This window comes from Antedon bifida, chromosome 9 (assembly GCF_963402885.1).
Source record: "Antedon bifida chromosome 9, ecAntBifi1.1, whole genome shotgun sequence".
Taxonomy (NCBI): Eukaryota; Metazoa; Echinodermata; class Crinoidea; order Comatulida; family Antedonidae; genus Antedon; species Antedon bifida.
The window spans coordinates 6723870-6738485 of record NC_136234.1 but is presented as its reverse complement, the minus strand read 5'-3'; the positions used below and the strand labels follow the sequence as shown (position 1 = coordinate 6738485).

The 14616-nt window shown below is 31.6% G+C and overlaps 1 protein-coding gene across 1 annotated transcript in view; it reads right to left on the bottom strand.

The window, feature by feature from the left end:
* The window catches only part of LOC144852423 (protein jagged-1b-like), a 52254-nt gene extending 39302 nt beyond the window's left edge, over positions 1–12952 (bottom strand). The window contains exons 1-2 of the mRNA XM_078710221.1: positions 12305–12952; positions 5376–5660 (exon numbers count right to left, since the gene is read on the bottom strand). Of these exons, the coding sequence (XP_078566347.1) occupies positions 5376–5660; positions 12305–12445 (426 nt within the window). The 5' untranslated portion in view covers positions 12446–12952. The remainder of the gene's footprint in view (positions 1–5375; positions 5661–12304) is intronic.
* Positions 12953–14616: the final 1664 nt, after the last annotated feature.

Here is a 14616-nt window from a genome sequence, read left to right as displayed (position 1 = left end):
AAACTTACTTTTGTTTTTGGTGATAATAGAAATATAATAAATCAAAAAGCAAGATATAATATGGTTATGTTTGAATGGCCTTGTGATATATTCAAAGCATCATTAAAACATCTATTGTTTATATGTACCCAGTTTTTTTTACAAAAAATAATCCTTTTCTTAATAAAACTTATCCATGTAATATTATTGATGTTGTTCAAAAGTGTAAGCAGTAATGGGTTTCGAATATTTTTATTTTCAAATATTTTATAATCAAATAAGATGATATATCAAACTGAAAAGTTGTATATACCAAACAGTACAGATAAAAATTAATAATTGCACGATAATACTTTAATATTTTGGGTTTTATCATAATATTATGATAATAATAATAATAATGCAACATTTATATAGCGCTATTTCGTATAGATCAGAGCATTTTTTTAAAAAGTCAAAGACAAGAAATAGACTAACCAAATAAAACATAGGATTCAAACACCATTCCCCTGCAATTTAAAATATTGAATACTGTACAAGTGCCATAGTGGTGTTTGGCACCTACTCCTACCTACTACTACTAGTAGTTAATCGGAAATAAATAGGTTTTAACAACTTTCTTAAATGCCGCAATGGAGTCACCCGAAAGGATGCAATTAGATATCATCAAAATCTCGTAACAATATCTCGCAACAAATCACAGTGGTTACCTAATATCCCAGGGTAGCACGTTCTAAATAGTTCCACTACTTAATATTAGAATGTAAATATTTCTCACATGGTCAGACGAAAATGAAAAATGAAAATATATTTAATAATGACATTTTTCTTCTTTTATGATATAAATGTAATTTTTAAAAAAAGTACAATATTCTTTATACAAACATGTCTATTTTACAGGAGGTTGGAATCTTAGAATGTAAACATTTCTCACATGGTGAGACGAAAATGCAAAATGAAAATTTATTAAATGATAACATTTTTCTTCCTTTATGATATAATGAAATAAAGTACAATATATTCTTTATACAAAAGCGAGTTCAAACAGGACTGTTTACAGGCTGAGGTTGGAATGCATGTTGGTGATTCATTGTATGGTGTTTTCTTTGTTGCCACAGGGGATATAACAGGTTGAAAGAAAGCGGTCTTCCTTTACATCATCACCTACAGTCAAATATTTCCCAAATACTACATATATCATAGGTTCAAAGTTACCGTGGGTTGCAATCCAATACGTTTTTTCCTGGTGGTATTCTGTCTTCTGACAGCATTATAAAATGCCTATTCATATATGATTTATGAAAAGGGATATGAAAAGGAATAGCAGAAGAAATTATGAAATATCTTGATTCTGATATACGAGGATGTGACCTTTGGATGTGACCTTTAGTTATCCTACTCAATTTTATCTTCAAACTAAAAGAAATATATATTTTTACTACTACTGTATGTAAACATAGTATCCATTTTATTCAATTCTTTGTTTATTTAATTCTCGCTGTTTGGGTACAAAAATCATATTTTAGTTGCTTGGTCTTGTTTAAACAAATATTAAAAATAAATACTATGATGATTCTCAAAGCAAATATATCTTAAACGAAAGAACATTACGCAAATACACGAAGCTTATAAGTACTAAACTAAAAGTTTTACAATGGACACAATGAAGTTTGTAATTTCCACAAATAGTGACCCACTTAATAAATACTACTTAAAAAATAATGATATCTTTTATTGTGTATTTATAGCTCCCCTGAAGATCAGAAACATACTGTTCTTTATTCAGTAACTACTATGGTACAGTTGTTTAATTTAATGGAGTTGTTGTTATGTTTAAACAACAACTAGTACAGTACTCTTACAGTAGTCCGGTTGTTATTAAAAAATGAAAAAAAAAAGTAATAAAGAAGTCTGGAACATGCATCAATCTTCAGAATGCAAGGAAACAAAGTAAAAGATACCTCAAACTTTATCTAGCAACGAAACATGGCTTACACCAGCCGGATTTAAGCCCTAATGGATCATCCATACGGATTGCGGTATTGGAAAAGCTATCAGGGATGCACTAATGGTAAAACAGTGAAGTGTGGTACTGCCCTGGATGCAACTAGATAGTGGTAGAAGGCACTAACTATTAGTACTACACTAGATATTATCTTATCTTAATCATTTCTACGAAAGGACGTAATTTTTATTTTCCTAGTTTAAACATGTTTTGCATTAAAACTTTAATTCTTTAATTAATTTTTCTCTCTATAAAATTGTTTTTAATAATAAAAATATTTATTGACTATTTTCTGGGAGATCAACAAGAATGTGTACTGTGTTTTGTTTAAGTAAAGGATCGATTTCTATGTTAAATTATTAGTAATTAATTGCAGTTAAGATTAATTTAGGAATGCTCTAATAATAGTGCTGATTGTATCACACAATAATAGTATATCATTAAACATACACATCACATTGTTGCTCTTATCAATGCAATTAAAATAATCAATTAGGTTAACATAGATCTGTCTGTTTATAAGTGAAAATCAACGATATCATGTCTGGAATTTACACAGTAAAGTGTTATTTCTTGCAGCTAGCCAGCGCCATTAACTGCTGCCAACGCTGTCCATGTTGCTATACTTAATTAACTTAAACAAATATTAAACGCTTCATTGCCATTTTATGTGTCAAGTGTTAGGACGAATTTAACAGATGGGTTTGTATATCACAGTGCTTTACTTTGAAGCTGTAGTTTAATGGTTCATCCTGAAATCCACAGATTAATGGATCAATCCACACTTACAACGCTACAGTAGTATCTTGTACTACAACAACAATCCGATCATTTTGTGTTGATTAAATGCCTGCAATGGCTATTCCACACCCCCTCCCCCCAACCCCAATTTAAAATGTCATTATTATTCAAATTCTAGTGGCAGCAAAAGATAAATTGTTAGAATTTACATTTTATATTAAATATATAAAATGAATAAAATATCAAAAGCTATAACAAACAAACATCAAAAACATATTTATATAGTACATAAAGAATAACAAAAATAATTTATATTTAAAAGCAAGATTTCATTAGAACGTACAGGTTTAGGTATGTCAATCAAGGCAGAATTAAACTATTCTAAAGAATAAGAAAGTTGAACATTTGAACATATTTGATAAAAGGTTTATCGTGTATAATTACAAAACATAACTGTAAAACATCCATGATGCCCAGGGCATAATGTCAATCTGGTATTGTACTATTTAAATGACACCACCCTACAATGAACTGATATTAAGAACATGTTCTACCAACAGCTAGCTAGTGCTATTAAATGTATTTTAATTATAATTGTGTAACTCTTTTCAATTTCCATTTTGGTGAGCCACTTGACAGTGATTCGTTTCTTTTGTTTTTGTTTTGTTATGTATTGTTCTTTTGCGACAAATTAAATCAAATGAAACAACAGTGTGATTTACTAAGTCGTAGAGTACTGATAAACACTACTTTAGTTTGAGCTGAATTTTATTGAGAATTTTTAATATATATGTTAATTGACATTGCTCATTTATTACCAAGAAATGTTTGGAATAATTCCACATATGTCATTCCTAGGTTCAAATCCAAACAAGTCTTTTTCTATTTTACATCACTTGTCAATCTACAGATGATGCAACGAGGAAAAGTTCTCTGATTGGTTCATTTGTAATTTTAATATCTGATAGATAGAAGCAAAGCCAGATGATGTTGGCATCTGTAAACAAACAAACTAGTTCCCTTTACCAATGCAATGTTTTTCATCTGCTCTGTAGGGATGAAATAAATATCCTAGGTCAAAACCACGGCAACCCATCTTCTGAATCTGACATCGCTTCTAACATCGTTTTTGTTTAAAGAGAATATTTGTGTAGGAATCAATATGCGGACAGCAGGATATTGGTGTTATATTTACAGTACTATACATGACTGTATAAACTGAAACCTCTAACCGAACATTTTTATTTGACTGAACAATGTGTGATGTGTCTGACAGAATTTCAATTTGTTGACATCATCAACATTAGTTTATGTTTTGAGCAATTATGGATTTATAAATTTGAAAAAGCTTTCAATTATTTTTAATTGAATTATGAGATTTCATATTTTTAAACAACCACAGGCCTTGTCTTTTGAGGCGTGGGAGTGCGATCACTCGCCCGACAAACTCATAAAATGCTTTTGAGATGTGCGATTTACAGCACATTTAAATTTGTTAATCTTGTACATACTAAAGTACAAACAGCACATCCACAGCACCCTAAAAGTGTTGAAGAGTTCACTATGTAGCACACCCTCAAGAAAAGACAAGGCCTTAATGGACACCTATTATTAACAAAAATGGAAAATTAAAAATGAATGTTATATGAATTATTTAAAAAAAAGGTGTTGTAATAGATAACAGAATGTACACACATGTGAATAGAGACTAAAGGTGACTGTAAGCACATGCTTCAAGTACATGCTTAATATATCAATGAATAGACGACGAAAGGAAATTAAAATGATGAAGTTGATGATAATTTAGAAATAAAATGGTGGCTATTGTTTGAGAAACAGGAAATGACAGGTGTGGCGAGGTTCCTGGAGGTAAAATTATAAAAACGTGGATTCATTCCAAAATCTGCGAGGGTGTTTTATCCTCAAGAATTAAATGATTTCCTTCTTGTAAAATGAGCAAGTTTTATTGAGCACAATAAATGTATTGATCTTCCTGTGTTGTTTTATAACTCACTGTTCATTGTCACTATGACACGCAAATTATATCAAAGTGATTCATGCACAAAAAAAACTATTTTGCCACTTTTGCCGCATTTAACTTTGTTTAGAAAAAAATTAAATGTCAATTTAAATTTGATTCTTCACAAATTTAACAAAGGAATTGAAATCTGAAGACTTGAAAAACAGCATATTAAATAAGTCCCCTGTCCAATTAAACATTTAATTTGTTTAAATTTTAAATTCCTGAACACAATCTGAACTCTATAAATATTTTCCATTCATAATTGTAAATTCACTGTTCTTTGTAATCTATTTGACTTTGATATTATGTACAATTAACCTTATTGTTATTGCATTTAATTACTAATAATTACTTAGTGGCTTTCATTTAATATTTATTCTATAAAAGGTAGCATAATCTTGTTATCATGTCTCGTGCATTCACCATTCAAACTTGGTCACCAATACATTCACTTCTGTTCTTTTCAATTTAAATTCTTTAATTCCTATTAGTATAGGGCCTATATCTTCACTATCCATTCATGATAATTGCTCCTAATACAACTAATTACATTAACTCTTGGTATAGTATTCCTAAAATTGAAAAATAATTAAGTTACTATTTCAATTTAACAATAAATGAACTTACCAGCCAAGCATATGGAACGTCGAAGCTTGCAAGTGCGCCCTCTGTGTCCGGTATTGTAAATGAATTGTTCCCAAGGATCGATGTTGTCGTCTCTCCTATTACGCAACTACTGCTCGGGTCATAAGACGCCCGATAAACGTCTCCACAAATATAAAAACAAGTTGTACATTGTTCAAGGCATGGGTGGGTTGTGGATTGGCCACAACATTCACCGTTACCTAATTCTCCATTGCGATTATGTAAATATTCAATCCTAACTTCAAACTTGCTTGAGCACAGACAATCCTGTAAATGATAAAAATAATAATTCTGATGATTTCATCCGACGAACAATTCACAATGAAGCGTAAAGGATGTTGGACTCTTCACAAACTCACTCTGGACTTAAAATTTGCGTAGGGAAACTGAATAAAAATGAAAGGGTCGGTACAAATGGCCGACATTTGCATCAGTTTTGTTGAATACAGCAGCCTATTCTCGTTCAGATGTTTGATCATTTTGGCCGCAATGCTTCGGCCATCAAGAAATTGATAGGGCAATCAATTTTCAGACACACACATTTTCATTTCTTTGGAACCTAAAATATTTATACTCAAATGATCATACAAATTTCAAAAGCACATGACTGAGAGTTTCTGTTCATGGCCGAATGTTAAACACGAATGTTGTTAAACATTAATATCAACAAACATGCTTTTGAAACTTCACGGTGTCATCTTGTATGCGATATAAAACACATAATGACGTCGTCAAGTTGAGAACATACGGAACGTGTTTAATAACTCGCTTTTAGCGCTTCATGTCCTGTTTTAATGTCCACAGACAACATGAAACATTCTTGCATGTTTCATAATTTATTAATGTCATATAAAGTAGAAGTATGGCAGCTCACATCACTCAAAAGTCAACCGCATAATTGTACATTAGAAGGATATGTGTCATTATCCTTTATTCAGAAAGAAATGTTGAATATTCATTAAAAAAAAAGGTATGATATGCCCAAATATGGTAGTGATATGCTCAAATATGGTAGTGATATGACATCATCATACTAAATACTAAACAAAAAAGTTTGTAAAAAAGATATTCCTTTTTATTTTAAAATCTCAAGTGGAATTGCTGTACAAAGTTTAAATGTATAAGTATATTTGTTTTATGTTGGTAATATCTTTCATTTTTATTGCCTCAAACAACTGTCGGCATTTCACACAAGATAATTACAAAGTAATAATTTGTTGAGACGCCATTCTGCTACAGAAGTAGTACTATAGTACATAAAACATATTGACTTTCAACAGAAACTGTAAGCGTTACATTGTAAAGATATAATTATGGGAAAAAAAGCAACTTAATTTGTAATATGACAAGTTACACTGATCAAATTTCCGTGCGAATTTCCTGTTCCGAAGGTGAGAATAAAATCAAACAAATAGAGAAACGAGTGTTGTTTTATGTACATACGATTTGTGAATGTATATTAAAGATTATGTTACATTTCGGCTAACAGTTCAAACAGATTGTTTTCCAAACAAACAAACATTGTCAACCTCCAACTTATAATTCTTAGGTATTCCAATCGAGACAGTAAGTATTTGTTTCAAGATGAAAATCAAATTGGAATACTAAATTGTAAAAGAATCTACGAGTACAAGGTGACAGCGAACGACATAAAGGTTTTATCGTCGTCGTCGTCGGACTTTAGTTTGCTTGAGTGCTCGTAAGTAAAGCAGAACCTTACACAAGCTTCGTTTAAACTCCAGTTTTGTAAAATCCGTCACGGATAATAAATATACCAATAAACTTTCTCATAAGCATTTACTGTTTTAACATTGAGATTGCAATGAACTCTTAAGTGCTTGTTGCACTGCAAATATCTCAGAGATTTTTAACGCTCAGTGAACCGTTAAATAATCATCTATTTAAAATACAAAATATCCACATGGAGTTCACTAATTCATACATGAAAATAGCATCAATATAATTGAAGAATATCTACTGCATTTATATGTACTGTACAAAATTAAAACTCAAAGGTTACAAAATTTAAATACATTTTTTTTTCATTACTTACAGTAACAGTAAATTAGTGGAATTGGATTTTTTACATAATTAAAGACTGTATTACTATACATACACAGTATATGGGATCCTCCTCTTTTACGTTTTAAAGCTGAAGTCGATAACCTATTCAGCAATAAATAGCCTACTGATTCATATTTTAGAGATTTTTTTATTCAAAATTACTCAAAATAAGGTATATTTTATTTTCATTTTATTTATTTCATTTGTTTGATAATTTACATTTTGTACTGTTTGTATATTTGTTTCATTGAATACACAGTTATACTGCTGGATGATGTAGAAAGCATGAACCCATTTCTGCATGACAATGCTCAGTGAGTGATCACATTATCATAATGTATTTTTAAGAAGATTTTAATTGGTAATTTCCCTGCATGATATTTTCAAATCACTAAATAAAACCAGTATATTAATAAACCAATTTCATCTAATCTTTATTTTCACGTGGGGTTAATAACAAAGAATGATTTGATATCGATAAGAAACAAGTTTTTCATCATGAAAGAAACTAGAAATTGCTTCAGACAAGACGGGGTACAGTAGGGACCTTTTTGGACGCAGCTCATTGGACCACGAAAAGTCCAGCGGAGCGACTAACCATGGTGCCAATTTAAATTTGTCAAGGTTTCGCAATTCTCAGTCTAATAACGGCAAGTTCTCAAATATTCTAGCGTGGTGATTCAAATTAACCTATGCTACCGTATCAGTGGTGTGATTTATTAAGATAACAAATATTTTGTTACTAATCCTAGCTGTATAATAATTTGCCCTGTTGGTTATTGCACTATCTTTATCATTGTTGCCAATGTGCATTGTGATCTTAATGTTGTGATGCGTTAATCACTGTGTTCTCTGGAATTTTACTTTTTATAATTTTATTCTTATCTCTACCTAGTATTTGTATATAGGCCTGGTATAAACGTAGATCTAGATCTCGAGTACACCAGCAGTTAATTCAACTGATACTACTGTACTGTATGTATCCGTCAATGACGGCCATTTTTCTTCGGAAGAAGACATCTACTGTACAAGAACAGTAACATCTTCTAAATATACGCTATTCATACTACTCTTTCTACTGTACCATCAATTATAATTTTATGTTTACTTAACTGTATTTATAAGTTTTATGTTATGCATTCCACCTACAGTACTGTAAGTTTATTTGTATAATAATTGTAAATCACTTTGTTATTACTGATTCAGAATTAACTGTATAAGCTCATTCAACCTATTTATTCTAAATCTATATTATATTATAATATTCTATTACCCGTAATTTAATTTCAATGAATATAATATTAAAACAAAGCTTAGATAAATTAATGCTGATTTTTTCCAAGCAGACACATCTGAGATGATCTTAATCATCCTGACGCTGGCTGTAATGGGTTTGTTTGGGGTCGCCACTCATCATGGAAGAATTCTTGAAAGTGTTGGCCTGTCTTGCTTTTTATTTTACCTGTACTACAAACAACTACTACTAAAAAAAACCACAATAACACTATTCCCCTTCTTAGTTTTTAAAAGGAGACCTGGAAAATCTGTCTCTCCTTCGTTTTAAGTACTTTCAGAATTGTGTTGGAAGTGATGTAGCCACAAGAAATAAAGTGGTGTGGTTGGAAGGAGATAATCTCTGTTCAAGCCACTGGGTTATCAAACACCTCTGTGAAAAAGTGGCCAGGTTGAAACCTTACCAACCATACTGGTGGCTACAGCTCTGGGTAATGATTCATATTGCTGATATTATTGTGTAAATAAACTATATATATTCCAGTTTTGTATCAGCATTAATTTATGCTAAGATTTTATTTGTATACACATTTTGGCACAAGTGCAGGTACAGCTAGACATGGCAATATATACACATCATTGTTGGATAAATATTATCAATATTACAACATGCTATGTAAATAATGTGTCATTCTTTAGTTCAGACATTGAATATATTATATAATATGTTATCACGTTATATGATTAATTAGTAATATTAATAACTAACCAACTTCCTTCTACTATATTATATATGATAATTAAAATCATTTGCATAAGGTTTTTACTGTTACTTCCCCTAATGGTATACTATCGTGTCAATAAATCAGTGTTGTATGTTTAATATAAAGCTTGTTAAAATGAATGTAAAAATAAAAGAGTAATTACTGCAGTAACTTTAGATATAGCACTTTTAAAAATAAGGTACTGCAGAATGGTTTTCTTAATTAATTAAACACCAAGCTGCTATTTTATATAATTTTTTGGTTTACACATTGAATTGATTGATTTTTCTCTAGTATTAATTGACTTTAGCGACTTAAGAATGCACTTAGACTTTGGTCCAACATGCTTAAAGCACGCTTTATTAATTAAAAGCTACAAATTCATCTTTTCAAAACGATTACGGTGAAAATGTCTAGTGCAACTCACTGTAGATGACATGACATATTGAATTCAAAACGATTACGGTGAAAACGTTTAGTGCAACTCACTGTTGATGACATGACATATTGAATAACAATGTCTTTTGTGAAATATGTTAAGTTGAAATATGGATATTAAATGTAGCTGTTGCTCCACTGCCAACATAACTGCCTCTATCTTGCCTGTGCTTCACATACAGTATGTAGGTTATTTTGGGTAATATTTATATTTTGGAGAAGAAAATTTGTAATTGTGTGTAAACTATATTTTTATTCATTAACAAATATATAATAAATATAAACAACCCGATTCATGATTTTTTTTAAAGGAGCCAGTGCCTAAAAATGATAAGTCTTTACTTAAACGTTTTATCTATCTTTTGCATTGTAATTCTGATAATTTAAGGGACAGAATGGGTCAGGATTTCATCAACTTTATATCATTCAAGACAGAAAAAATGTATTGCAATGTGTACATAAGTTTCAAATATGTATTAAATCACTTTACAGTAAAGAATACAACATCTAAGGGCCCGTTCGCACTTGAATGTACACACATAATGGTCGCGTGTGGCTTCCCCTTTAAATTGCACAATAAAGCAATTTCTTTTTTGCTGATGACCTTGTACTGTTTTTAAAACCAAAGATATATGACACTCCGTGGTCACATTCTGATCAATTTCAAACAATTTTGTTTGATAATATTTGAAGGAACTGAACCCAAAAGAAGATAAAAACCGGGAATATTAAAACATAAAACACAAAATTAGATTAAAATGTTATCCCAAAGGTAGATAATGAATAATAACAAGGAAACTAACTATACTGTAGCAGAAACTATTACTAGTACTGTACCTATACCTAATCAACCAAGGATGGAATTGTTTTATATTAATACCTATTCTTCTTTAGCACATTGTCAGTTCTCTTTATTTTATTTACTTGATGTGCACATGTGTTGTACTTAGTAGTTGATACATGGAACTACCCTTCATGGTTTATAGTTTGTAGTATAGTTTATTATATTTATATATATACTGTATTTTTCAGTTGTTTTTTTTTTTCTTTCTTTTGCTAATTTCTTCATTTCATATCTTAGTTTTTTTGTTAACCACCGTGAATACTTGTTTTTTATGTGTTAATTATGTTTTCTGTAAAATAATTGAATATGAATATTTTTTTTTTTTTTTTTGGTTGCACCACTAACGACATTGTGTGCCAACAAAGTGATGACCAATAAATAAATAAAAAGCTGTGTTTATATGAAAAAATAATAAATATAAAAGATATATTGCCATGGTGAAAGAAAGTCTTCCATGGAAGACCAAAGACCAAATATGGATATGATATGGAAGTGATTTGGAAAAACTAATACAAAACTGATAAACAGAATCACTTGATTAGGTTTCAGATGCATTTTTTACGTTAGAGCAGAACAAGCAAAACCGCACTGCAATTAATAGTTATTTCACTCTGATAAATAAAAAGCGCATCACATCAAACAGCTTTCTTCTTTTTGAGAAATTGCCATAAAATATTACATGTCAACTGCTAAGAGTTGACATAGGGGTCACGGCAAAATTTACTACTGTATACTATTAAAAAATGTCTCCTGAACGCAAGTTAGTCAAAAATGAATAGGTGCAAGTCGCATAGAAACAAGCTATGGCCAGTGCTAATGTACTTATGCAGAATACAGACTTGGCAGATCAAGCATTTCGAAAAAAAAAAAAGGGGGGGGGGGGCTTAAAATGTCCTATCTTTTGCATTATAATTTCCAAAATTGTCGTCATTGGTGTTAACTGTTAGTATGTCGGTATCCTCTTCATCCACATTGAATTCTCATCATCATATCTTCATCAGTTACCATTACTTTTGTTTGTAAGACCAAATTGTGGAAGGTCCACAGCGCAATACCAATCATGATCATTGACATTGTATATTCATACATAAAACATGCTATAATTTGGAAAATATACCGGTACTTATTTTTCTCAGAAAAATGTGCAACGGGGTAATGCACATGCTTTTGTTTGCCATTTGAACTGTACCTCAACTCTATAAAATTAAATTTGTCACATCAAAAATGTTCCTGATTAAATGACAATTGGTTAAAAATAACAGATTATCATGCATAGTGTTTAGAATAGGCGAGACTGGATTGTACGAACAGACCAAACAAACACAACGTGCCCTGGGCGGCAGACGATAAATAAATAAAAACACGGACAAGCCTAAGCATGCTACCCACCCTCAATCAACAGCTCATTCAACCACCAAAAGATATTTTAATTTTAATCCATGTTTATGAAGTAAAATAAGGCCGTAAAATTAGTTATGAAATATTCCTATTATTATTATTATATGGGTCACTTTGTTTGTATAGTGAGCATCTCTATCTATTTCTGATCAGAGTTAAAAAAAAATTACCTTAGGCAAAGCTGCAAGGAGTAACACCTGTAAAATAAATACCAGTCGAAACCTCGACAACAACGCGGGGCAGTCACTGTGCCCGCCTCCTCTTCTTCCTCCTCCTAGCCTAGAACAACAAAATTCTGGGTAGAACCACATAACTCCAGCGCTTCAAAACACAAACAAATCGTCAACATATTGTACAAATAATACATATATAATTCCACATTTGGTCGATCAAGACATGGCAATTGTAAAATATATTCCGAGAATAAAAATGATGTCTCCTCTTCAAAAGTGTTCTGAACATAAGTTTTGAATCCAAACTCCACAACACACGACACACGACTGCGAGCGTGGGAAAGCACCGATACACAAATTGAGTTTATCTTGAACAACTAAGTATTGATAGCGCGCCGTCATCAACCTCATTAATATTGATGAGAATGATAATTAACCAACCACGTCCGTCCCTAGCGCGTACCAACTCAAGCAATGGAAACCCAGACAGCAGCAGAGCGATAAATCGGTCACTCTTTTAGTAATTCGTAACCGCCTCTAAATACCCGTTCTTATGGGCATACCTATACGATACCGTTACAGATAGTAAATAATACAGTCTTGTGTTATGTTTCGCTTTCTCTTCTTGCTATTATTCCCCCAGGCGGTCATATTATGTTTGGTTACTTCCTTTTTATTAGCTCTTCTCTGCATCGATCACTCAGCCCTATTAATATTCAAAAGGAATTCGTCGACGGAGTTCTCACGATTGGTACAGGGGATATAGATGGGTTTACGTTTGAAGACAAAGATATTTTGCTGGGTTAACTGCCCTGGGCCGTGCTTAGCTCTTTTCAAGCCGCCTCGATGGGGAGTACTTTTGTAACTTGTCTCGGCTGACAAGATAATCTTATTCAAAAATCACCTTATGTCAGAATTGCCTAACAAAGTGTTATTATATACACGTTATTATTTTTAATGGTCCATCAAACATGAAGAAAGTGATGATAACGATACTTTGACATCATACAATTGTTACATTGTAGTATTTATAGTTTGCCTAATGAGGCATGCATGAGTATTAATAGCCTTTGGAAAAAAGTACTAATTACACAAGTTAACAAAATATACGTCTACCAGTACTTTTTTTATAAAAATATTATATTTTACATCTTTTTCTGTACAAAGTACCATTAGAAGTAAGTTTTAATATTAATTAAAACAATTGAATATTGTTTCATATCGATACGCTTTTACGTAAAACAAGTCGTTATTTTGCAACTAATTAAAACACATGTTTAAAATTGTTTGAATAAAATTAAGTACTGTACCTGTACGTGCTTAAAATAGTTTGGTTAAAGGCAACACAACAGGGGGCGCTATAACATTTTGAAACACCAGGTTGAAAATATCAAATGGTGTTCAAATGGTGCCGCCCATTTTGTAACCCGGTGGTTATTGTTATTTTCAGGTGAAAAACCACAAAACACCAATTATGCATGTTATTTTTCAACATTACATTGTTTTAACAGATGCTTCGGTTGTATTATTTAAATTATGATTTTAAAGCATTTTTATGACCTTAGATACTTATTGTATCGATATTCATGAAATCTGATTAATTATAATTTATATAATAATTAATATTTAAAATAATAATCGGTCATTGCACTTTTATTAATTTAAATTTAATTCCACCCACATAACTATTTGTTGCGCGTCAATGATGTCAAGCACATCATCGCATGAAAGTCGACGACACTATTATTAGGCCTACTCACCGTTTAAAAAGCGTAGTTCACAATTCTACGCGCAAAAGACCGTCAGATCCGCGCAAAGCAACTGTGAGTATTGATCAATCACAAGCGAAAGGTTCGGATCATTCACGCGTCGTTATTGGTTGGCGCGCCTACGTCTTTGCGTTGCGTCAAAAACTTGTACACGGAATATTTGTATTCATTCACGGCTATAAAGCTACTGAAAGCATTGGGCATTATTGTATAATATTTTTACGGATCGGGTGTGGCGTGAGAGCATATGTAAAGTACTACAAAGGATATATGGTTTTAAACATTCAATAGTTCTAATATATTTTATTCAACAGCTCTTGATCATTTATTAAATCGTTTCAAATCACTAAAGTAAATTATAAAACAATCAATTAACACTAAAATGCTTTGAATATGACTGGATTAAGACGCGGCGGTGACAATGGCCTAGAGGAGGTTGTACTCCATGTAATACTATAGCTAGCATTCTTTTGCACTCTTTCTCCGTCGTCGCGTATCCGAGGTGGTTCCGGCTAACCGACTGGATGACGGATTTCACCT